The 25172-nt window shown below is 31.8% G+C and overlaps 1 protein-coding gene across 2 annotated transcripts; it reads right to left on the bottom strand.

The window, feature by feature from the left end:
* Window positions 1-3513: 3513 nt before the first annotated feature.
* Window positions 3514-8999, bottom strand: LOC147389294 (serine/threonine-protein kinase SAPK3-like). Of its 2 annotated transcripts, XM_086418289.1 has the most exons (10): window positions 8795-8998; window positions 8135-8209; window positions 7240-7341; window positions 6932-6985; window positions 6653-6745; window positions 6469-6561; window positions 5723-5827; window positions 5525-5623; window positions 5121-5429; window positions 3514-3778 (listed from the first exon to the last, which is right to left on the bottom strand). In XM_086418289.1, exons 1-9 carry the CDS (start codon window positions 8915-8917, stop codon window positions 5151-5153), a joined length of 1023 nt encoding a protein of 340 aa, XP_086274415.1. In that variant the 5' UTR covers window positions 8918-8998; the 3' UTR covers window positions 3514-3778; window positions 5121-5150. The 2 variants fall into 2 exon arrangements, with proteins under 2 accessions (XP_086274415.1, XP_086274416.1); XM_086418290.1 differs by lacking the exon at window positions 6932-6985 and having other exon boundaries at window positions 8795-8999.
* Between the last annotated feature and the right edge of the window lie 16173 nt (window positions 9000-25172).

Here is a 25172-nt window from a genome sequence, read left to right as displayed (position 1 = left end):
TTTATTATTGAAGCAGGTTGGAATTATAACACCCATATTGCCCTGATTTTTGTACTCAAAGCCAATCTCTTTAACTTAGAAGGATTTTTTTACTCTTGTGTTCAATCTTAGGATTCTATCTCCTTCAACGTCTCAAACGTCATCAGCAAAGAACAAGATGGGAATTTGGTCCACATGTATTGAATGGCATCTCAAGATGGTGTAACAAGGGTATTTTTGTAAATTTAAGATGTCGTTCAATACATGTCAACCAATAGAAATGTGGGTCTCTAAATATGAACTTGTGGCGATAGGGGCGTAATCGTTATTTTCATTATAACAGGTTGCTTAATTGTGGGTACCCAAAAAAAAAAATAATTATATGTTCCACAATAAATTTTGAAATGTGAATTTAAACAAACAATAATGATAACTAATGAGCATTACTTCAACATGAAGGCAATAAGAAAGTTCTTTAAATTTGAGCAACAAAATGCTCAACATTAATGGGGTGATTTAGACACAGCCCTTCATGTTTTGGATAATATTCGATATATCCCTTTGTTTTCAAACTGCTTGCATGCCCCCTTACCTAGATTTTGTTTGAGAAACATTATTAACATAAAATGACTTATATATCCTTATTTTCAACCTCTAACCAAAACCCCTTGATTTTTCTCCTAAAAAATCCATCACCTACGAGCTGTTAATATAAATGTTACCCGATTCATTTCTACTAGATTGAACTACAAAGCGAATTACTTCACGTTACGTTTCGTACTAGATTCATAAAGTCACACTAACAACAAACAAATTTTGATTGGTTGGTTGAACAAAAGTATGAAATTCAACGAACACATCAATTTGATTAGACGAACCAAATATTTTTTTAATTGATATATATATTCTTTTTTAATTGTTCATACTTAAACCTTAGATTATTTTACTAATTTATAGTTAATTTAATTTTTTTAATTTTATAATTGTAATTATAACTTGTATGCTTGAATTATATATATGCCCAAGCGAACCCAAAAACATTTTTTCTCTACCTACCCCTATGAATGGGTTTTAGATTGGCAAACCGAACCACGAACTCCAAACCCGAATTCAAAGCGACGAATCTGGTAACATAGGAATAAACTATTTTTTTAACTTATTCACCATTGTTATTGTGTTGAAGAAAATCCTTATATTTTTAAAGGGTAAAAAACTTTCATCTTTGAGCAATTAATCTCTTAGGGTAAAATATTTTTAAATCTACTCACTATATTTTCAAGCCGTAGTTTATTATTGTTTAAACCCTTGATTTTCTATTAAAAATCGGCCCTTTTACTTCTTTTAAATTCTTATATTGTTCTAGAGGTTTAAGGTTGAAGAACATCTATTCTAAAGGGTGAGAATGAGCGTAAAAGACTTTTCCTAAAGTTGAAGATGACTGGTTTTGAGAAAAAAAATTCTCCAAGCTTAGCATTTAGGTCATTAAATTAATCTCCTACATGAGACCTAGGTCAAGAGGGTCATGTCAACTATATTAACCAAATCATGGAGGACATGTCACCCATAGTAATGGGGCACTATTTCATACAATTATTTACATTATTTTTATTTTATCCTTAATATTATTTGAAAGAATAGTTCAAAAAATATCTTGCTCTACATCTAAAATTAATTATTATAAATTTTTTATTTAAAATAATTAAAATTTCAAACGCATATTAATTTGTTGAAATTACAAAAATACTCTTCTAATCTTTAATTACAGGTCTCATGCAAATTAAAATTGTCATATTTTTTTCAAAGCAACTTTGAGGTCGTGGGCTCAAATCCATCTTACACATAAAAAAAAAAAAAATCGTCATAAAAAAAATTCACCATAAATAATATTTAAATTAGTAATATTTCCGTGCAATGTATTAAATTTAAAATTTATAAAATAATTATCTAAATTTCAAACGCATGGCCAATGAATCCCATAACCACGTTAAATGATGCAAATTAATTTGTTGAAATTACAAAAATACTCTTTTAATCTTTAATTACAGGTCTCATGCCAATTAAAATCAACATAATTTTTTCAAAGCAACTTTGAGGTCGTGAGTTCAAGTCCATCTGACACAACCAAAAAAATAATTAGTCGTAAAAAAATAACCATAACTAATATTTAAATTAGTAATATTTCCATGCAATGTATTAAATTTAAATTTTATAATATAATTATCTAAATTCACTAAAAAAAAGTTTAAATAAATCGTAATTCATATAATACATGTATTATTGCACATGCCACATACATTCATTAATTGGCACATGTTTGGTTAAACCGCCCATAAGAGTGTAAACCGATTTCAAACAGAAAAATTACAAAACATATCGAAGCAGTAATTTCCCAAACAATGGCTATTACAAATAACCAATTAAAGAAACATTATTTTTGAAGTATGTTATTGGTGTTCCGAGTGGGCGTCGATCCTTAGATATGGCAATGTACAAGATTAAATAAGTAAGAGACACAATATTTATACGATCCAACAAAAATGCCTATGTCCATGGGCAATGATGAGATAATTTCTCTAAATCCATGAAAAGAAATATGGATTACAACCTCGTAATTTCCCTTCCTCTAGTAAAATTAAAAATAGGGGTCGACTAGTTGCACACCACCCATTACCAGTTGCACATCACTTTAAAAATTCCCCTTTGCACTCCCTTTGGATGATTACATTCCAAAAATAATTAAAAAAATATTGCACTCATCTCTTTTTAATTTTTTTATATATTATTTTTTCTCAATTATTCCCAAAGAAATTATTGTTAATTCGATAATTTTTCCAAAAAATATTTTTTTTTTCCATGTCAGAACCATGTTTACTAAGTTATGTTCACTTGAAATACATAGTTTCAATTTAAATTCAAAACAACGATTAGAAAATTAATACCTTAATTAAGTTGGAATAAAACAGAATACGAACCAAATCAATCACAAAACATGATCAAAGTAGAACACGAGCAAATAATACAAGACTACTAGTTAAAATAAAGCTTAAATCCTAAAAGATTAGTTATTGGGGTGCAAGCAGTAAGTTAAAATAGAGGTTATAAAATACAAAAATACAAAGCACCCAACCGTTAATGGTGTGCAACTAGTCGGTCCCTTAAAAATATCCCTCATTGGAATCCAAAACAAGTTTTGCTATGAGTAACATTTTTTTTTGTTGTTGTAGTTATTGAGAATTTTAAAGTTTAAACCAATTGTTCGATAAGCATGATATCATTTGATAAGATTCAAAATTTCGTGTCGTTTGAAATGCTTCAAGAATATTTCAAAATGTCTCAAAATATTCTGAGAAAAACTGAAACATTTTCTTGAAACTGCTTTTGGGATTATATCATTTGGTAAAAATAAATTCTCTAAAGTGATTTTGTTAGAATCATTAAAATGCCTCCTTACATAATTAATTCAACATTGTAAGACTAATACTTACCGATAAAATCACATTTAAACAATAATTTTTTTATTAAATTAATATAATATAACTCAAAAATGAAATATTAATTAGCTTCAAACATTTTACAACAGAAAGCACACATATCATCCAAATTTTCCAAAATGTTCTCTATTTCATTACAATTGCCACAAATAACAAAGAAATTAAAAATAATATTCCCATTATATTACATCCCAACAATCATTTATAATGAACATTTTTCCTTCTCTTTTGCCACTTTATTCAAGATCTAACTCTTCGCACTTCTTCGATGTAATTCTCATTATTGAACCGAGCAAATTCTTCGTTGGCTAAATAAAATGATCAATAACAAAGTTTAGTTATTCAAATTTTGAAGAAATTGCTTTTGATCTATTAAAAATGTATTGGTTACAATATAATGAACTCATCTACTCTAATATACCAAATAAGTCGAAGATTCGATGCCATCAAGAGGTCAAGGACCCCCGACAAAGGTTGTGAATCCAACCCTATTTTTGGCATCAAATAGGGGAAAAAAAAAAAACTGGTTCACAGAAACTATCATGTGAACATCAAAGGAAATACCCCAAAGATGATGTTCAAAGACACAAAATAGAGAACCACACTAAAATCAATATCATACCTGAAACCCAATCCATTCCAATCCAATAATTTCAAAACATGGATTGGGGATCGCTCCTGTCGATACTTTGTGAGAAAGCATGTAAATTATATTATAAATATTTGAAATTTATTCATGTTTTGTGTATCAAATTGAATATAATATATTATTGGATTTGGATCTTCATATTGAGATTCAGTAAAAAAAAAAAAAAAAAAGATCTAGCAAGAGTTCAATCTGAATCTTATTGGATTAGTTTCAAGTCCGATCCGATCAGAACCCAATACATTGACAGCCCTAAATAAAAGCACCAAGTTGGCAAATTTTGATATTTGATGGTATGTTTTTATCACCCAATCATCAAGCTCTCCTCAACCCATCTTAACCAATGAGCAACTTTTCAAAACCTATGGAAGTACCTTAAGCAAAAAACACAAACAAATAAGAAAGGGACCGATTACTTGCACCCATTGACTTTTTGGTCTTCCATGGGAGAGTAGAATAAATGACTGAAATACCTTCATTTTCAACCTTTGGAGACAAATCGAGTGGCAAAAGGTTCAAAGGGTATTCCAGTTGTTTCAAAATATTTCCTGGGTCTCATATAGAAGACCAAAGTGAAAAAAAAAAAAAAAAAATTTGGGGGGCGGTGGGGGCACTTTTCCAATTCAGTCAAATTGCTTTCCAACACTACTACTTGAATATATCCCCTCCAAAGAAGGCATACTACAATAACAACAACAACAACAAAGTCGTATCCCAAAGTTATGGGGTCAACTAAATGAATCATGTTCCTCCATTCTACTCTATCCAAAGCCAAGTCTTTTGTTATTAATAGTGAGATCATATCTACTTCCTCCATCTCCATCCAAGTACTTTTGGATCTTATTGTTTCTCTTTTAAGACCATCAACTTAATATTTCTTCTATCCTTCTATTTACGACATATAATCTACTCTACAACACAAGCTACACTAGAAGTACACATTGGTATTTCTAAACTTGTAACAATATAAATATTGCATCTTAGATATTACGATATATACATACCTCCCCTGATGTTGGTTTCCAAAGACGCACTCACACGGGAGCGACAGAATTACCACTAATGTCAACTTCAGATTCCACATCATCCTCTAAGTCGTCAAGGTCTTCCATCCCTACAACCGACTGCTCACCAGTTTTGGAACCTTCAACAAGTGTACATCCCTCTTGTATAATCCGCATTACTTCTTCCAAACTCTGGGAAAGTTGGTCGTGATCGACATTCTTATAGTTTGTTTTCTCACCTTCCACCAACTCTTTAGGCAAGTTCTTTAGAAACCATGGATGGGCTTTTATTTCTGGGATGGTTATCCTCTTCAAAGAGAATTAAAAAAGCTTTAATCATTTATGGTAATTGAGATCAGAGGAAGCTAAAAAAAAAGACAAAGTAACGATGGAGAGAAACTCACTTTTGATGGGTTGGCAATGAAAATTCGTGAGAGGAGGTTACGACAATTTGAAGATACATGTACATAGTCGGGTATGGAGTATTGTTCACTCATAATTCTCTGTTGGGATGCATCTCACAAGAGTTAAGTCAGTAATTATATATGAATTCGAGCATGTAAGATTTATGATTATTGCAGTGTTTTGTGAAGAGAAGTTACCCCGATGGTCTTTCGGAAATTTCTTGGATCATCGGGATCCTCGAACGGGTATGCTCCTACCAGCATCACGTAAAGCGTCACACCGCAGGACCAAACATCTGCTACCTACACTTTCAAAAAATGAATAAATTAGGTAACCATGTAAGTTAGGGAATAGGACAGAGCACGCCAATGGGTTTGGTGAATGAACCAAATCAACAAGCTTGACGAACTCCATACATATATGCAAGGTTTAAAATCTCATCTTGAGGCAATATCTTGGGGTCTAGGTATGTACTTAGATGGAATCCTAGTGTTGCTATGCCTACTTATGATTATGGGTAAGAAAGTGGTGCTATAGAGATGTATATAGGGATATGGGATAAGGACATTGGATCCCTTCGGACTTGGAGAACGTGTGATGCTGGGTCGGGGTTTGGTGAACCAATCGGTAGCTCTGCTAATTGAAGTATCGATCCCTTTTTAGTAACTTTAAACAACGCACATATGGTTCGCAAAGAATAATTGTAAATCACGATAACTCGCATGGGCCTAGAGGAAGCTTCAAGCTATTCATAGGAGGAAAAAAACCAAAAAAAAAAAAGAATTATGAGACGTTTTATATCGACTTCCTACAACACTGTAGATGCTTTTCACTCGTATCTCGATAAAAAGCAATCTATGGTTTTGTACACATCACCACGTCACCACAATGTTGTAGGAAGTCAATTTAGCATTTTTCAAAAAATATATATATACATATATACCTTGCCATCATATTCCTTCCGTGACAAGACCTCGGGGGCAATGTACGCGGGTGTGCCCACGGTTGATTTGGGTTGTGAGTGCAATAAAGCAGACTGCAATCAAGGATAGAAGAATCCAATAAATTAAAAAAACAAACAAACAAGAAGATCAACCACAGAACCTTTGATGTAGAATATCACCAACCTTGGAATAACCAAAGTCACATATTTTAAGACGTGGAGTCGCACTTCCATCCAACAGTGTATTTTCCAGTTTCAGGTCCCTATGACAAATCTCCTGCAGTAGAAACAAAAGACGACCTTAATACATTTTTTTTTATGGGTAAGCTGGACTTGAACCCACGACCTCAAAGTTGTTTTGCAATGTGTCAAACCAACTTAGCTATAGGTCTAAGCCCGTCATTAACACACTTCGCTAAAAAAAATAGTAAAAAACATTAAAAAGAGAGTTGGGATAGTATACCATAGAGTGACAATAGCTAACTCCGGATATTAGCTGCTGGAAGAAAAATCTTGCCTGACGCAGATTGGTTTGTACGGTCAATAAGAATAAATTAAAGAGTCATGCTGGGGTGATATTGGTGACATTTCTGACGTGGTGGAGCGCACATAACCATAGATGCTTTTTACTCGTATCTCAATGAAAAGCATCTACGATTATGTGCACGCTACCACATCAAAATGTCACTCCAGCATTAGTGTAAATTAAACATGACTAGAGAATGGGCACATGTTGAAATAGAGAATATGTGCCGGTTATATGTTTACAACCTCATCCTCGCTAAATCGGCCAGCACTGCATATCCTCTCAAAGAGCTCACCACCAGCTGCATATTCCATAACAATGGCAAGATGTGTTGGTGTTAACAACACCTGCAAGGAAAAATGTTTACTATATTTGTTTCCAACCAAATTATATATAGGGGAATGATAGCATCCAAGCTTTCATGGGGACGTTACCAACCTCCACAAATGTCATTGTGCAATGTCACTTTTTACACTAAAATGCCTCCATCAGTTGAATTGTTTAGCCAATCTACGTTTTGCCACCTCATCACATGCACGTGGCTCAGTCAACAACAAACGACAATACCAAGTTACTGAAATGCCATCTTGTTGCACCATAACATCTCGATACAACCAAAGTTCGAATTTTTGTCAACGAAAAGGTGTGCTAAGCTGATAAACCAATGGAACGATGCCACATATGCAAAGAAAAGGTTAAAATATAAAACCCTAATCGCATAACCATCTTCTCCTGCCAGTTTCTCTCCATACAAACAATCGAGTGATGCTATTCAATACAGGTGGCGTCACGACATTGGTTTAGCAGCTTAGTGTACATTTTTTCGTTAACAACAAATCTCAATTCCTTTTACCATGTGTTGTATCATCGATTGTGGAACCAATGACTTTGTCAACCACCTAATTGGTTTTGAATTTGATTGGTGTGGTATTATGATATTGCCACGTAATGTAGAAGAAAGCCAACTTGCTAAGTTGGTTGAAGTCTTTGAGAGTTGAGAAATCCAACATACATATTGAGAAATATGTGCTTATTATAAAGCTCGACATATATATGGAGAAATCCAAAGCTACCATTAAAAAATTAATCAAACAAAAGAGAAGTATATTAATTTAAATATAATTGAAATTGAAATTGTACCTCCTTAAACCGTACTATGTTCGGATGCCTCAAAGACCTATGGTTGATGATTTCCCTCTGAACATTCTCATCAATCTGAATTCAAATAATGGAATTGAAGTTTATAACAAAGCCACAAAAACCAAAACCATCTAAATCCAAGTCCAACTTACCCATCAAAAAAATAAAACTTCAAACAAAAGCACACAACAATTTACACCAGAATCACAGAGCCAATTCAAACAAAACTTCCTAATTTCAATCTAACCTGCGACCCAATTATATCGATGTCATCCCGCTAACAAATAACAATATGAAATCATGAACAAGGACAACAACATAATGTAGTTTGACCCCTAACCCTCCCACAAAATAATAATAATAATAATAATAATAATAATAAAGGAAAACTTCTACAAACAAGAGTGAAAAATAAAACAATAGACCCTATTCAATTCAAATCTAGTTAAAAAAAAAAAAAAATAAACAAACAGGACAACCACTACACAAATTTACATAATTCAAAAAGAAAAACATAAAATGCAATCAAAATCCATAAACCCATTTCTCCAAATCAATAAAAAAAAAAGGATAAGAAATAACAATATTATCACTTGTAGCACTACACTATAACAGGGGAACCCCAAAAAATATAAAATAAATAAGATGCTTGTATTATACCTTCTTTCCTCTCTCGATGTACTTGACTGCAACAAGCTCCTTAGTCTTCTTATCTCTCACCAGCCTTGCCACCCCAAAGTTCCCCGACCCAAGTTGCTTCAATGGCTCGTAACGCTCCTCCATTACACACACTCACACGCACACACACACAACAAAAACCCCAAATTCACCCACTCTTCGTAGATTCTAAACGTCTCTTTGAATTCTGAGAGGATTACAGTCTTAAAAAGAGACTGATGTTGAAAGAAATAGCGACCCCACAGAGACTGATATTGACACACCAAGTGTCAGCACTAATATATTGCCGACACGTATTTGTTTACTTTTATGTCTACATTTCGGAAAGAGAGTGCTTGGGGGTGGGGGTGCGTAGTTTAAGTATGGAGTGTCAGTGGAGGATAAGTCGTTTACTTTGTCTGCTACTCTGTACGTAGAAAAAGACTACCGTGCGCCTGATGCAGGAGAATGACATGTTAGGCACCGAATCTAACTAATTTTGGGACCATAGTGACGTGGGTTGCTTTCTTAAGTTCAACTTGAATGATCGATAAAGAAATCTTTATTTAAAAAATAAAAAATTGGATCATTCTCAGCTATACCCCCTCAGGTTTTGGTATATATATTTGAGATAGTACAATCATCACTGAAAACAACATAAAATTAATGAATTTGAGCCGAGTCTAATTGAGTTAGGATCATAAAAGTGTCGAGTTGTCTGATTCAATTATTAAATCGACCATGTCTAGATTATGTAAGTCAACTTGCTTAACCCATTTCAACATTACTATGTCATCAACACGTCATTTTAGATCATGAAACATGAGATGTATCTCAAATATTAATAATTATTTAAAAAATTTTAAAATTTTCCAATTTTTTATTAGATTGTTTTCCTAATACATTTATAATAAAAAAAAAAAATTAGTAAAGAAAGTTTTCTAATTGCATTACCTTGTGACATCTAGAAACATGATTTAATGCCACATGATATAGAAGTCAAAAATCTAAGAACTTTGAGTTTTGGATTTTTCAAAATATACTTAATTGATGTTTTGTGATACTTAACCCCAAGGGATTGGCCTAGTGGCAATCTTATCCTTAAAAAACTCCTCAGAAAGGGTAGATTAAACTGATCACCAAAGATAAGAAGAAGACAAATTGTTTTGTGATAGTTAATTTATGTTAGTAGATATTACTTTATGATTGTGTGATTTTATTTTTAGTAATAGTATTTTTATTTTTTGAGGTGGAAATGAAGTTTAACTTTTTCACGAAAGATTAATAATTTTATTGAACAAGTTAAATGGTCGGGTCAGGTCAAGTTACCTATTTAATAAATGTGTTGGATTTGAATTTTAAGTTTTTTCATACGATTATTAAATGGCCGGTTCGAGTTGGAAAAATGTTCATAACATCCTTACCTCAACACAACATGATTTGACCCCATTGCCACTCCAATTTGAGACATTCATAGTAGTAAAGCTAATGGCATACCTTTTGATCTAAGTCTTCTCGTAAAGACTAAGAAGAAAACATGATGAAGATGTATTTGTTGTCAAATAGATCCACAATAAAGGAAATATTAATTCAATCTATAAAAATTAAAAATTAAAAAAGATTTTTACCTTTTTGATTTGTTATCAGTATATTGTGAATCTAAATTAACATTAAGATATTTGGCAAATACCATTCTAGTGCAAATGTCAAACAACAATACTGAAGCCAAGTAAATAACTTTACTAATCTCAAGATCTGCAAGTTTTTAAAAATCTTCACATTATCGTTACGAGAATTTGTTGACGAATATATAGCCGACTATCCTATACAATTGCCACCTCGAAGAATTAGTTTATCATGAGTTATCAACCTCCAATCACCACCATTCAACAATAAAATAATGTAGAGGAATTAACAATGTAGATTATGATGTGTTAATCCCAAGTGAACACTCAAGACATCAAATTGTGACAAATATCACTAATTTTGGGGTTTGGAAGCTATCAAGCATCATCTATAGCCTACGGCAGTTTCATCATTATTCCCTGCAAGGAGATTAGAGATACTAAATCTCCATTTTTGGAAGTCTTGTTTTGGTATATAGAGAAATTAATATAAGGGAGGAGTTAGATTTTCTCGCAAATATGCTTATAATGGTGTAGGTGAGATTTAGTTAAATCAAAGCATCCCTCCCAATAGCTTTGATTGACATTGATAGGGAGGACGTAACAGCCACTCCTATGCAAGATTGTAATTTTTTTTAGTTGCGGTGAATGCACGTGGTTGGGTACACGGTTGACATGGCAAGGGCATAGAACCATAGATCATTTTCATTGGGATACACAAAAAAAAGATGTGCGATTATGTGTCCTTGCCACGTCAATCGAGTACTTAACCATGTGCATTCCTCATTATTTTTTATTTTTTATTTTTCATTCTGGTTGAGGTCCACCTAACCTTCTTATTACCATCCATAAAATGGTCTAAATATTCAAGTAGCAGTAATGCGACTAGCGGGAGAAGAGAGAGGATCGTGGAGTTTTTTTTTTTTTTTTTGTGAGTTGTGATGAATGTACTTGGTCTAGGTATGCGGCTGACGTGGCAAGGGCACAGAATCACAGATTGTTTTTCATCGGGATACATAGGAAAAAGATGTATGGTTTTGTGCCCTTACCACATCAGTCGTGTACCTAACCACGTGTAGGCATCATTATTATTATTATTTTTTGGCGTTTAAATATAATGATCTCAAAGCTCTTATACCATGTAAAACAACATAGATAATGTGAATTCCCATATTAATCCAATACTTCGTTGTTCACCTTGATATTATACTCCATCATCTAATACTCTAATAGGTGAAACATTCATAAGGTTAGTATTCCAAAGAGCTTTTGGTAGGTTTGGGAAGTTTTTCTTTGATTGAGTATTTCTGTCTTATGGCCATGCGATAAATTTCGATTCACGTTGGACTGACCTCAAGAATGACCGTATTTTTCACTTTGCTGACTTGGAGGTGCATACATAATCATAAATGCTTTTCACTCGGATCTCCATGAAAAGTGCATATGGTTTGTACGCACCTCCATGTTAACAAAGTTTGAAATGAGGTCAATTCAGCATTATTCATCGTATCTCGATAAAAAAGCATCTATGGTTTGTACACAACTTCAGGTCAGCTAAGTGCGAAATGAAGTCAATTCAGCATTATTCATCGAATCTTGATGTAAAGCATCTATGATCGGTACACACCTCCACGTCAGTGAAGTGTGGATTGAGGTCAATTCAGAATTATCCACATTAATTTGTGTCATATAAAAATATGATTTGATGCCGTAGGGCTATAAAGGAAAAAAAAATCTAAGAACTTTGGAAAAAAATAAAGTTAATTTTCACCGTTGAATTTTAGTTTTAAATTTAGAAGTTCGATAGTCATCTAATTCAACCCCATCGATCACGCTAAAAAAATGATTATTTTTTCTCTTTTGAATCTGAATTTTTCCATGAAATCCAAAAGACTGTGGTGTTCGATTGCCAATTTGATAATCCATGTGGGCCCAAGATCCTTAGTAATATTAGAAATCTTACTAAGTTAGTCATGCTAGCCTGATTCATAGAGCAAGGTTTGTTCCGTAATAAACTTGAAAAAGTAAGGGAGCTTTTGTAATAAAATTACTACAGATAGGTCTGCCCGTAAATCTCTCATACGACCAGAAAGATAATTTTGGATAATAACATGCAGGCCGGTTTGGTATTGTGCTATTTTCAAAAGGCCTGGCTCGGTCCATAAACAGGTAAGAAATCCAATCAATTAGTCCAATTAAAGCCCGGCCCATCCCAGCCTATTGTTAGGTTCTATTATTGGGTCCATGCACATGTTGGATAAAACTCCCGTCAAGATGGTGTGATCTTACTCATTTTGTTACTTGTCAAGAGAATTTAATATATATATATATATATATTATTTTAGTCATTTTGAAGAGTCGACTCGAGAGTTTTAAATGGAGAGTTCTTCCTCTTTTTTGGTCATAGGTTTATATCTCAGTAGTTTTGATATTTTGGTTATTTTATGTATTATAATTATTATTTTTACAAAATACTTAGTAAGAATCAATTAATGTTGGAAATCTATTTTTTCCAACATTAATCATATACTTCTCCACCAAGAAAATGAAAATTTTAAACTTGTTGGTCTTAATTTGGTGAGGTTAAAACAATTCTGATTTATCATAATGAAGGCTAAGTCGCTTGTAAGTCATTAAACCATGACCTATTGCTCCCCCTTCAATGGATTTACACATTTATGATTTTTTGAAATTAAATCTGAGTTTATTTATTTATTAATTTTTACCCATAATTTGGTTTGCCAGGGAATTTTTTTTTTCTAAATTCCGATCACTAGAAATCTAATTTTCTTATGAATAATGATTCTCTAACGCTCTTGACGTGACATGTGCTAGAATCAAATATTCTTTTCCTCGAGTTACACAACTCCATATATTTATGGGGGATGTATAATTGTGTATCCCAAGGGAAAAAAAATCTATGGTTCTAGTTCATACTATGTCAAGGGGCATGTCAGAGGGAGCGTCGAAAAATCAGGACTCTTTGGTTATATTTGCTTATTTGAGAAAAGTGAAGGTCCCTATTGTGATTTTCTAACTCAATTTTTTTCACTCGGTCTATACTAAATTGATGTAGTAAGGGCACAGAACCATTGATCGTTTTCTTCGGGATATTCAAGGAAAAAGAGTTCTGAGCCCTTGCCACGTTAGTGAGTACAGAGTGAAAAAAAAAAAAAAAAAAAAAAATCGAGTCAAAAAATTATTAACCTTAAAAAAAGAACATTCAGGGAAATCAATTTAAAATTGACAACCAAACGACAACCAGTCCCCCTAATTTAATAAAATAGGTTTGATGAATCTACTTTATTTTCTAATAATAATATAATTATAATACCTAGAAAGATAACTTTAAAAATGTATCCTTTTAAAAGGCTTGGATTGTGCTTAAAGTCAAGAAAGCCAAAATATATATGCTAAAATGCGCTCCATGTGCGCAAGTTACTTGGAATAAGGATTCTGTACTCCAGGTATTCAACTCAATGTTTCCTAGTGAGTCCACGTGGCAGATTCTTCTGGGGGTACCCATCCATGAATGTTTGATCCACCTTGGATTGGAATACAAATCAAAACAATCACGATCGATGGTTCCGGTCCATTAGATTCTAGCATCTCTTATGTGGGCTATAATTGGGCTCTATTGAATGGGTCCATGCTAATAAAGCCACTCGATTTACATACATTTTATTTCCAAAAATAGAAGTAGGGAATCTATTTGATCACATTCTGACTACCAAATATAGTATTAATAGTTTTGTGGTAAAATTTATATCATTGGATTTTGATTTATTTTTATAAAATATAATATGATATTTTTATTTTAATAATATTTTATTCAAAATTTAACCAATATTGTTTTTTTTTTTCAATGATAATTATTACTTATATCATAAAATATTTTGATTAATATTGAATTTCAATAAAATAATTAAATTTGAAGGATAAATTAGAGGATTTAATAGGTTTTATAAGGGGCAAAATCGTCAATATAACTTTCTCCTTTTATTGGAGGGAACAAATGTTCTCCCACCCACCTATAGAATAGTCTACCAAATATAGACTTTGAATCTCAAGTCTTAAAATACAATTTTCCATTTGGCATTTTTTTATATATCAAACGTTGATGCATACATCATTATTAGAAAAGAGTCGTACTTGGGTGACACATAGAGAGACACAAGGGTGAAAAAATGATGCGGTGTCGTGCACATTATCGTAGATGTTTTTTCATAAGATACGAGTAAAAAGCATCTACAATTATGTGTGTGCCACACATCATTTTTTTCACTTTTATGTCTCCGTTTGTGTCATTCTAGTATTTTCCATTAATAAAAAATTATAATTGAAAAGAATAAGAAATTGACACGTCTATTTTTTATTGGGAGGAATATAAAATTTATTGGGGAGTGTGATTTTGTTGACAGACATATTGTTGACGCATAATAACCGCGCAATCTTATTGGAAGATTGTTTAGAATATTTTTGCAACAATCCTTCATCTTAATTTTGTTTACAGTCCTTATACTCTTTATTAATTAAATTCAAATTCAAACACTGTCATTTTGTGATAGTTAATTTATGTTGGTAGATATTGTTTTATGGTTATGTGACTTTATTTTTATTTTTTGAAGTGGAAATGGAGTTTAGCTTTTCCACATAAGATTAATAATTTTAATGAATAAGTTAAACGGTCGGGTCTGGTCAAGTTTAAGTTTTTTCCTACGATTATTAAATAGTTGGTTTGAGTTCGATAAATGTTTAGAATGTCCTTACTTTAACACAACATGATTTGACCCCCATTGCAACCCCAATTTGAGACATTAATACTTGCAAAACTAAGGGCATACCTTTTGATCCAAGTGTTCTCGTAAAGACTAAGAAGAAAAGATGATGAAGATGTATCTCTGTAGTCAAATAGGTTAGCAACCCAAAGAGCTTTTGATAGGTTTGGGAAGTTTTTCTTTGATTGAGTATTTCTATCTTACAGCCATGCAGTTAATTTCGAGTCGTATTGGACTGACCTCAAGAATGACTGCATTTTTCACTTTGTTGACTTGGAGGTGCGTACATAATCATAAATGCTTTTCACTCGTATCTCCATGAAAAGCGCATATGGTTTGTACATACCTCCATATTAGCAAAGTTTGAAATGAGGTCAATTCAGCATTATTCATCGTATCTCGATAAAAAAGCATCTATGGTTTTTACACAACTTCAGGTTAGCTAAGTGCGAAATGAAGTCAATTCAGCATTATTCATCGTATCTTGATGTAAAGCATCTATGATCGGTACACACCTCCACGTCAGTGAAGTGTGGATTGAGGTCAATTCAGAATTATCCACATTAATTTGTGTCATATAAAAATATGATTTGATGCTGTGGGGCTATAAAGGAAAAAAAATCTAAGAACTTAAAAAAAAATAAAAAATAAAGTTAATTTTCACCGTTGAATTTTAGTTTTAAATTTGGGAGTTCGATAGTCATCTAATTCAACCCCATTGATCACGCTCGAAAAGGATTATTTTTTCTCTTTTGAATCTGAATTTTTCCATAAAATCTGAAAGACTGTGGTGTTGGATTGCCAATTTGATAATCCATGTGGGCCCAAGATCCTTAGTAAGATCAGAAATCTTACTAAGTTAGTCATGCTAGCCTGGTTCATAGAGCAAGGTTTGTTCCGTAACAAACTTGATAAAGTAAGGGAGCTTTTGTAATAAAATTACAACAGATAGGTCTGCCCCGTAAATCTCTCATACGACAAGAAAGATAATTTTGGATAATAACATGCAGGCCGGTTTGGTATTGTGATATTTTCAAAAGGCCTGGCTCGGTCCATAAACAGGTGAGTTTGAAGGTTATTTTCCAAATCCAATTAAAGCCCGGCCCATCTCAGCCTATTGATGGGGTCTATGCACATATTGTTGGATAGAACACCCCATCAAGATAGTGTGATTTTACTCATTTTGTTACTTATCAAGAGAATTTAAAAAAAAAAAAAAAATATATATATATATATATTTGTATTACGTCATACCATACTTTCTGCGTTAGACATTACGTTCAACACTGAACTGACATGTAGATTTGTTTTCTTCGAGATACAAGTTAAAAATCAACGGTTGGACAGTCCAACTCAGTGTTGAACATAGTGTCCAATGCACGCGGTCTATCATTTTCCTTTTGTATCTTATATTATGTATTTCAAATATAAATATATACAATGATACTTTTTATTTATTTATTTTAAATTAGTATGGATTTGCATCAACAATTCTAATCATCATTCTCGCATTATAATATCCGCTTGTTGGGTCAAATGTTTTATTTGTGTAATATAGTCATGTTTTGTTTCAAGTACAACTTTAAAACTCGTTTTGACGTCTCGTCTCATCATCCATGAACGAGACCAAGGCGTCTCAGATGAGATTTAAAAAAATGCCTTGGAATTAGAACAAACCATGTCTCTGAGACAACTTGTCAACTGATCTCATTGATGGATGATACCGAGACAACCTAGACGAGTTGTCTTGGTCTCGGACTAGATTTAAAACCACGGTTCCAAGGGGGGTAATGTTAAGGTCATTCTATTCTTGAGGGAATTACATTTGTTACTAGGGCACATAGGGTTTTCGGTCTCCATTTGTCGAATTGGTTTGGTGCCAAGTATTGGACCTCAATGTGTATGTTGCAAGCAAATATAGGTTGGAATGAATCCAAGTTTAGCTAAATTCCGAAGATAAAACTTCTATATTCACTAGCTTCTAGAAATGTGTAACATGCCTTTAAGTCATAGATTTGATCACTTTTAATTTAGAAAGCTACTATTGGAACCCCAACTGTTACTTGTTACACCCCAATTTGAAATATAGAAAATAAGTGAATGATTAAGAATAAGTAAAAGTTGGGATGCCAATAGAAGCTCTCTCATTTTTTTTAGTGCTAAATTTTTCTTTTGGATTTAAGATTATGACCCAAATCATAACTATAAACAATTACTGAAATAGTTTGAAAGAGTGTTACAATATTTTGTAATGTTGAGATTATAAGTTAAATCAAACCTTTGTAATATTTGAAGAATGTGTTTAAATCGCTAATTGGTGTGGGATAAACAATTTAAGAAATTAGGGTGTAAAAAGTAAAAGTTGGGGTGCCAATAGCAGTTCTCTTAATTTATTATTTTAGCCATTTTGAAGAGTCGACTCGAGAGTTTTAAATGGAGAGTTCTTCCTCTTTTTTGCTCATAGGTTTATATCTCAATAGTTTTGATATTTTGGTTATTTTATGTATTATAATTATTATTTTTACAAAATACTTAGTAAGAATCAATTAATTTGGACAAAAATCTATTTTTTTCAACATTATTCATATATTTCTCCTCCAAGAAAATGAAAATTTTAAACTTCTTAATTTGATGAGGTTAAAACAATTCTAATTTATCATAATGAAAGCTAAGTCGCTTGTAAGTCATTAAACCATGACCTATTGCTCCCCCTTCAATGGATTTACACATTTATGATTTTTGTGAAATTAAATCTGAGTTTATTTATTAATTAATTTTTACTCATAATTTGGTTTGCCAGGGAATTTTTTTTCTAAATTCTGACGTAACATGTGCTAGAATCAAAGATTCTTTTTCTTGGGATACACAACACCACATATTTATGGGGATGTATAATTGTGTATCCCAAGGAAGAAAAAAAAAAGTTATGATTCTATCTCATGCCACATCAAGGGGCATGTAAGAGGGAGCGTCGAAAAATCACAACTCTTTGGTTATATTTGCTTATTTGAGAAAAGTGAAGATCCCCTCTTGTGATTTTCTGACTCGATTTTTTTCACTCGGTCTATATTAGATTGACGTAACAAGGGCACAAAACCATTGATCGTTTTCTTTGGGATATTCAAGGAAAAAGATCTCTGGTTCTGAACCCTTACCACGTTAGTCGAGTACAGAGTGAAAAAAAAAAAAAAAAAAAAAACTAAAAAATGGAGTCAAAAAATTATTAGCCTTAAAAAAGAACATTCAGGGAAACCAATTAAAAATTGCAGCCAAATAACAACCAGTCCCCCTAAGTTAATAAAATAGATTTGATGAATCTATTTTATTTTTTAATAATAATATAATTATATTTATATTTATAATAAAAATAATAATTATAATACCAAAAAAGATAACTTTAAAAAGTATGCTTTTAAAGGGCTTGGATTGTGTTCACGACCCTTCACTTATTTAAAAAAAAAAAAAGATAATTTTTAATATTATGTTGCCCATGTGCGCAAGTTACTTGGAATAAGGATTCTGTACTCCAGGTATCCAACTCAATGTCCCCTTGTGAGTCCACGTGGCAGATTCTTTTGGGTGTACCCATCCATGAATGTTTGATCCACGCTTGGATCGGAATACAAACCGAAACTATCAGGATCGATGGTTCCTGTCCATTAGATTCTAGCATCTCTTATGTGGGCTTTAATTAGGTTTTATTGAATGGGTCCATGATGAAGATGATGAAATATATGGGCTTGATAGTATGGAAATCACCAATCAGGCAAAGAACAAGATTGATGCTCATGATCTGGTGGGCCTGAGTGAGTGTGCATATCTAGGGAACAAGGAGTTGTTTTGCTACCCAACCTACTTTAGTATAGAATCAACATTTGTTTTTCTAATTACTAATTACCCAAGTCAGCTAATATCTTGTCCTGCATCACATGGGCCGGCCCAATATCATATAAACAAGTGGCCTCTTTAGATATTACCCCTATTGTCAGCCATTTTAACTAAACCCACTCCATGAAAATTAAAAATAAACCTTACAAAATAAGCGAGTTCTAACACCTAGGACTTACAAAATAAAGCTTAGTTTGGGATTTTGTTTTTAACGGTTGGGATTTTGTGTTTTGTCATGGATCAACGGATCCCAACCCTTAATTTTTATCCAAGTTCTAACACCTAGGACTTCCAATGGATTGCACCATAATTCTAAAACTAACCGATCAATAAGATATTTGTTGATAGTTTTTAGGATTGTCGATGAATTGGATCATACTGAAAAGCCAATTTTATAACTTTAGATCTGGATCAAGAATTAGTGTTCCGATAAGGATCTAAATCCATTATGATATAATGTGAAAAGTTATATTACATAGTTTGTTTAAATGTATAAAGCTTATGTATATCTTAAACATCAAACTGGATTTGATTCGATTGGATTTAGATCCAATATAAAATCCATCCTACTATGATCCAAAATGAATCCATTGATAGTCCTAATGATTGTAATTAGGGGTTTCAATGGGTAAACATTTAACTTGAACCAAAACTGAAAATCCCGGTTCTGATTCCTTTTTTATTGGAACCAATTAGAATCAGGTCTAAAATGGAATCGACTGATAAGAGCCAGAACCGTTAGGTTCTATCCAATGGGTACCCTCATGTATTTAGAACCGATTTATGTTGTTATTTCTTTTTATATTATAGATGATTTAAGGTATTATTTTATTTCAAAATTCATGCATGTTTTATAAAGATCTTCAATTGTTCATAAAAAATATCGATTGAAGCTTAATTATTACTTTTAAATAAGATAAATTTTTATTTTGAAAAAAAAAATCATTAACTTATATCTTTAATATAACAAATTATATCTAAATTAATAATTTTTTGGATAATATGCTAATATTTTTTAAAGAAAAAAAGTTTTATTATGATTTGAAATACTTCTTTTCTCATTCGATTCTTGAGAATTGAAATTGATGGGTACTCGTGTTTTTGGCAGTTTCAATTCCATTTATTTTGGAATTAGAACTGAAATAAATATAATGATTATCGTTCTAAGTTTTTTAAGAATCTAACCGGAACCGACTCATTGACACCCCTAGTTGTAATTAAATATTTGAATGGTAAAAGTATTCAATTAAGAAACCCTATAACTCAAAAGAAAGAAGCATAAACTTTTATTGTATCCAATCAAAACATGTAAGTGAGATCATCAACTTAATTTAATATGATTTTTCAAATACTTTTAACTCTATTTTCTTTGCTAGTAATTGTGTCGGTCTCTCATCCTTGGATGCTTCCGACCAATGAATCAAGGAAGGATGGACTTTTTTTATTTGTTTCTCTCTAAAAAGGGTCAATTAACACCAAGTCATAATTTTATTTAGTCAATCGAAGAATATTTTGACCAGGCTAAAGGATAAAGATACTAAGAGGGGTGTGAATGAAAATGATGGAACAATGGGAAAGAAAAAGAAAAAAAAAAGTAAAATTATGTGTGGCCCCACAATATGAAGAAGAGTCTTCAAGGCCACCTATTTGAACTTTGAAGAGATTCGAAATGGTAGGCATCTTGGGACCAATAAGAATCTTTATGGACCTCAAATTAAAGTAATATTTACATGTAATCCTCGAAAGTTGAAATAATTTCTTCCAAACCTTATTTTTTCAAATACATTACAAATTTCTTTTCACAAGAATATTTTTTTTTCAAAGAATTTATTTTTAAATAATATGTTTCTAAATAATTAAGAAAATAAAATTGAATAGGACGAAAGTTGTTGGTCTCTTTTGTGTTGTTGTCGTGTTCATGGTAAATAAATAAATAAAAGAAAAGAAAGACTTACCTTGGCTATTACCAAGGTTTATTATATACTAATAGTGCAATCTTAAAAGTCTAATTGAAATTAAAATATATATTTAGATCTTCAAAAATAAGCAATATTTTAAGGGATCGGCTAGTTGCACATCACTAATAAATGGTTGCACTCCAATCTTAAAAAATATCATTATTTTTATAATCACCTTTCAATCTAAGAGTTGCACTTCATTTGGATATATAACTCGCTTGTTCATCATCTTGGTTATGCTTATGTTTTCTTTATTTTAAGATATTTAATTATTTATTAAATAATTAATTGAGTTAAAATTATTATTTTTTAATGGAAACATATCTTGATCACTTGGGAAATTCTATAAAACATTGATAATTTTTTTTTTTTGCACAAGTTTTGTAACAAAAAAGAAAAAAAAAAAAAAAAGAAATAGAAAGGCAACAATTTATTATTATTTTAAAAAAAAAATTTGGAGTGTAATCATGTAAATTGAGTAGGGGTGCAACTTGGTCTAGTTCAAATCGAAAACCAAACCAAACCTATAGGTTTGGTTTGGAACAAGTTGCGGTTTGGTTTCGGATTACGAAAATGAAGAATCGATCAATTTCGTTTCGGTTCTCAGATCAAACTTATATAGAACCAAACCCCTATGTAATAAATAAATATATATGTATATAATTATTATTATAAATTATTTTAGGTGTTAGGACATAGATTAGTGATTTTTTTATGGATAAACTAATGTTTTTTTATGGATAGATTTGCGATTTATTGAATGAAATTTTATGTTTATTTTTTTATTAAAAAAGATTACTTATAATGTATAGAATATTGGCAATCTGTTTAATCAAACCAATTTTAAGTGATGAAGTGTGTAAAAAATAAATGTGGTGGGTCCAAAATGGAATCTTCCAAAAGAAAAAGAAAAAAGGTGATGTCGGTTCACTTTATGTATACATGGTAGCAAAGTTAGCTCCACCACCCCCTATATGCGATGTGAGAGACTTTTGTGGGCCCATGACTCATGGGTTTACACATAGAAAAGCTACTTGATTGGTGATTTATTAATGGGTATCAAGATACATGACAGACAAATAAGTATTTGAATCCAATGGTTAGAAATCACCAGACAAGTTGATTTTAGATACAATGGGCACAAAAAAGCAGTTTTAATGGTGTTTTTGTGAGGGTGGTGGGTTGCAATTTATCTTTTTTCAACTTTTACAAGCCATTTATAGGTGATTGGGATCGAGCGACATTACGTTTAATGTTAGTTAGACCATATCAAATAATGACTTCTGTTCACATTAAGATTAAGATGGTAAAAAGAATTATAAATGTCCTTTATCAAACACAAAATTTAATGATTGGGATTTAGTTTCTAGATAAGTATTTGCGAGATGTGTGTTATGGGGATATGTATAAATCGCAGTTGTTGAATTCCGTGTTTACATGACAGAGATTATGTGTTTTCTCATGAGTCATTCTTCACGAGTGAACGGATCCCAACCCTCCATGTGTTGAAAAAAAAACTAAAATAAAACACTTAAATTGCTCTGAAAATTTCTATCAAAATTTTCTTTCTCCTAATCAATCGCTCTTGCTCATTTAATACACATGGCATCATGACATTGGTTCATGAGCTAAGCACATAAGTTTCTAAACAAGAAATCTATGTTCTCTAGGAAAAATGAAGAAGGTGTAATCAAATGTAAGAATCCTATAGAGGTGGTGGGTTCCAATTAGGTAGGGCTTATTTGGTCATTAACTTAAAATCATTTTATAATATTCAAAAGAGTCATGCATGATAATACGATGCCCCTCTCTGACCTATGGCCTCATCACAGAGTCATAGACCATTTGCCTCGAGATACACAAGAAAATGATTTATGGTTATACGTATCCCAAGGCAAATGATCATTTGTTGTATGACACTTGTACAAAGAATTTTATAAATTTATTTTCATGCCCTTAAGTTAGTAAAAATAAATATTTATAAAATCGGGCAAAGCTATTTTCATAACTGTTCAAAAAAATATGGTCGATATATATTGAAAAACACTCAACCAATTTTGTAAAATACATTTCTTTCTATTTATGTTCACACTTTCATAGTAAAATACAATTCAATCTATTTCTACTCATTTATACTTTTAAAAGAAGATTCTTATATTTTTCTCAGCTTTGTAAAATGGGAAAAATATATTTATTCAATGAACATTCAAGTGAATTTTAAAATTATGTTTTAACTATTTAAAATTATTTTTATATTTTAATAAATCTAATATATGTAGACCAAATCAATTTGATGATGATGATTATACTCATCTCCATTATCATCGCCGTCATCATCATCTATGTGAGTTAAAGATAACTAATTTTGAGAAAAGAAAATTGGGGTGTTTATTTATTTATTTATTTATTTATTTATAAGAGATAATTATAATCAAGGGACATGTCATTAATTTTAAAACATAGGAGCAGCTCGAATATTCTCAAAATAAACACGTTTATTTAAATCTCAAAAATAATTAATTATAACATTTTCATTTCAAAAACCCTTCTTAGACTAATATTTGCCAAATCGAATACTAAAGAGTTCATATTTTCTTTAGAAGGGACATTTTGATACATATTTTCAAAAAAATAGGTTTTGCGGATGTCCCTGAATTATAAGAGATTACTAAATTGGACATTGGATGAGAGTGTCTAGAATTTTTTTATTTTTATATTTATATTTTTGATTTAGAAAAGTTGGTTGAACATTTGACAAAAACCCTTCTCTTGATGTTTGTAAATTATATTTAAAAAATTCAAATATCTTGATATATAAAATAATATCTTTTAAACTCTAATAAGAATATTTTATTTCTGCCCACCTTTGGATTCTTGCTTTTGTCCTCCTTCTCAAGCTTTAGTCCTCCTTCAACGTCTGCCCACCTTTGGAATCTAGCTTTTGTAAAAAGCGATTTTAACATTAATTAGTTAGCATTGATATACATATGCAAGTGGTCCCAAGTACTACCATCCAATTTTTGTCATTTTCCTCCCTGGCAAATAGATTTGTCAATGGATCGTGTCAGGTTGAATCGAGATCCATTTAAGTAGACAAATCCGATAAGCATCAAATTAATTCTTATCTGATCAACAAAATTCGATCTAATAACATTTGAATCATAACAAATATGTTTTTTTTTTTGTTGATAACTGGGTATCTAAGAAAATGGGTGATCGGGGCTTTACCCAGTCTGTAGACCATGGTCTTGTTCAAAGATTAGTCCTGAGGCACATGCAATGCCCGCACATCACACGCATCGGGTAAGTGAGGGTTGGCCCTTTCAGGTGGCTCCTGGGGAATTAACGCTTATATTGGGTATCGAACTCACGATCTACATGCACTAATCGCTTATCGTTCTAAGATTGCCATAGAGCCAACCCCTTGATCCAAATATAACAAATTGTGTTTTTTTTTTTTTTTTTGGACGAGCCTACTACCCCACCCGACATGTGTACACCATTAAATAATCACATTTTTTGTGGAAGGGCATATAGAGATTTGAAGGCATGACTTAGGGAGATAACACAGTCAGTCTTATTAACCCAACTAACCTCGGTGGTATGACAAATGTGATTTGATGCACAAAATCATCATTACACTATTGCACACAAGTGCACATTCATTTGTATTAGTCAAGGAGAATTTTTCAAAATTCAAAGATCTGATACTATCAATAAGAGCTCACGCTCGAAAACTTGACAACTTTTAGTTCGGGGAAAGTTTTACCCTTAATGATTCGAATATCCCGACAAATTGCTGAATCAAACAATAAAATGAATTGTCACTAGCTTTGGCATGCGAATATCGTATTATCTATCAAAATAGATTTGTTATTTAGTTTGCTTCAACCCTCTGTTAAAAAAGGGCATCTGTAGGCATACCATTTTTGCATTTGCCTGATTAATCAACTTATCAATCCGATTACGATAGTTCTTAATGATGAATGAATATTCTAATGTTTTTAGTTGTTACTATATGTGTTTCCAAAGCTCTGATAAGATATTTTAAGCAAACAAACTTTAAAAACCATGTTACGCTAGGAAAATATGATCAAAAACATAAAATTCATCATTTTGAGATATTAAAAAA

Source organism: Akebia trifoliata, chromosome 12 (genome assembly GCF_017979445.1).
Source record: "Akebia trifoliata isolate Shusen 1 chromosome 12, ASM1797944v1, whole genome shotgun sequence".
Taxonomy (NCBI): Eukaryota; Viridiplantae; Streptophyta; class Magnoliopsida; order Ranunculales; family Lardizabalaceae; genus Akebia; species Akebia trifoliata.
This window is presented reverse-complemented; position numbering and strand designations above follow the sequence as displayed.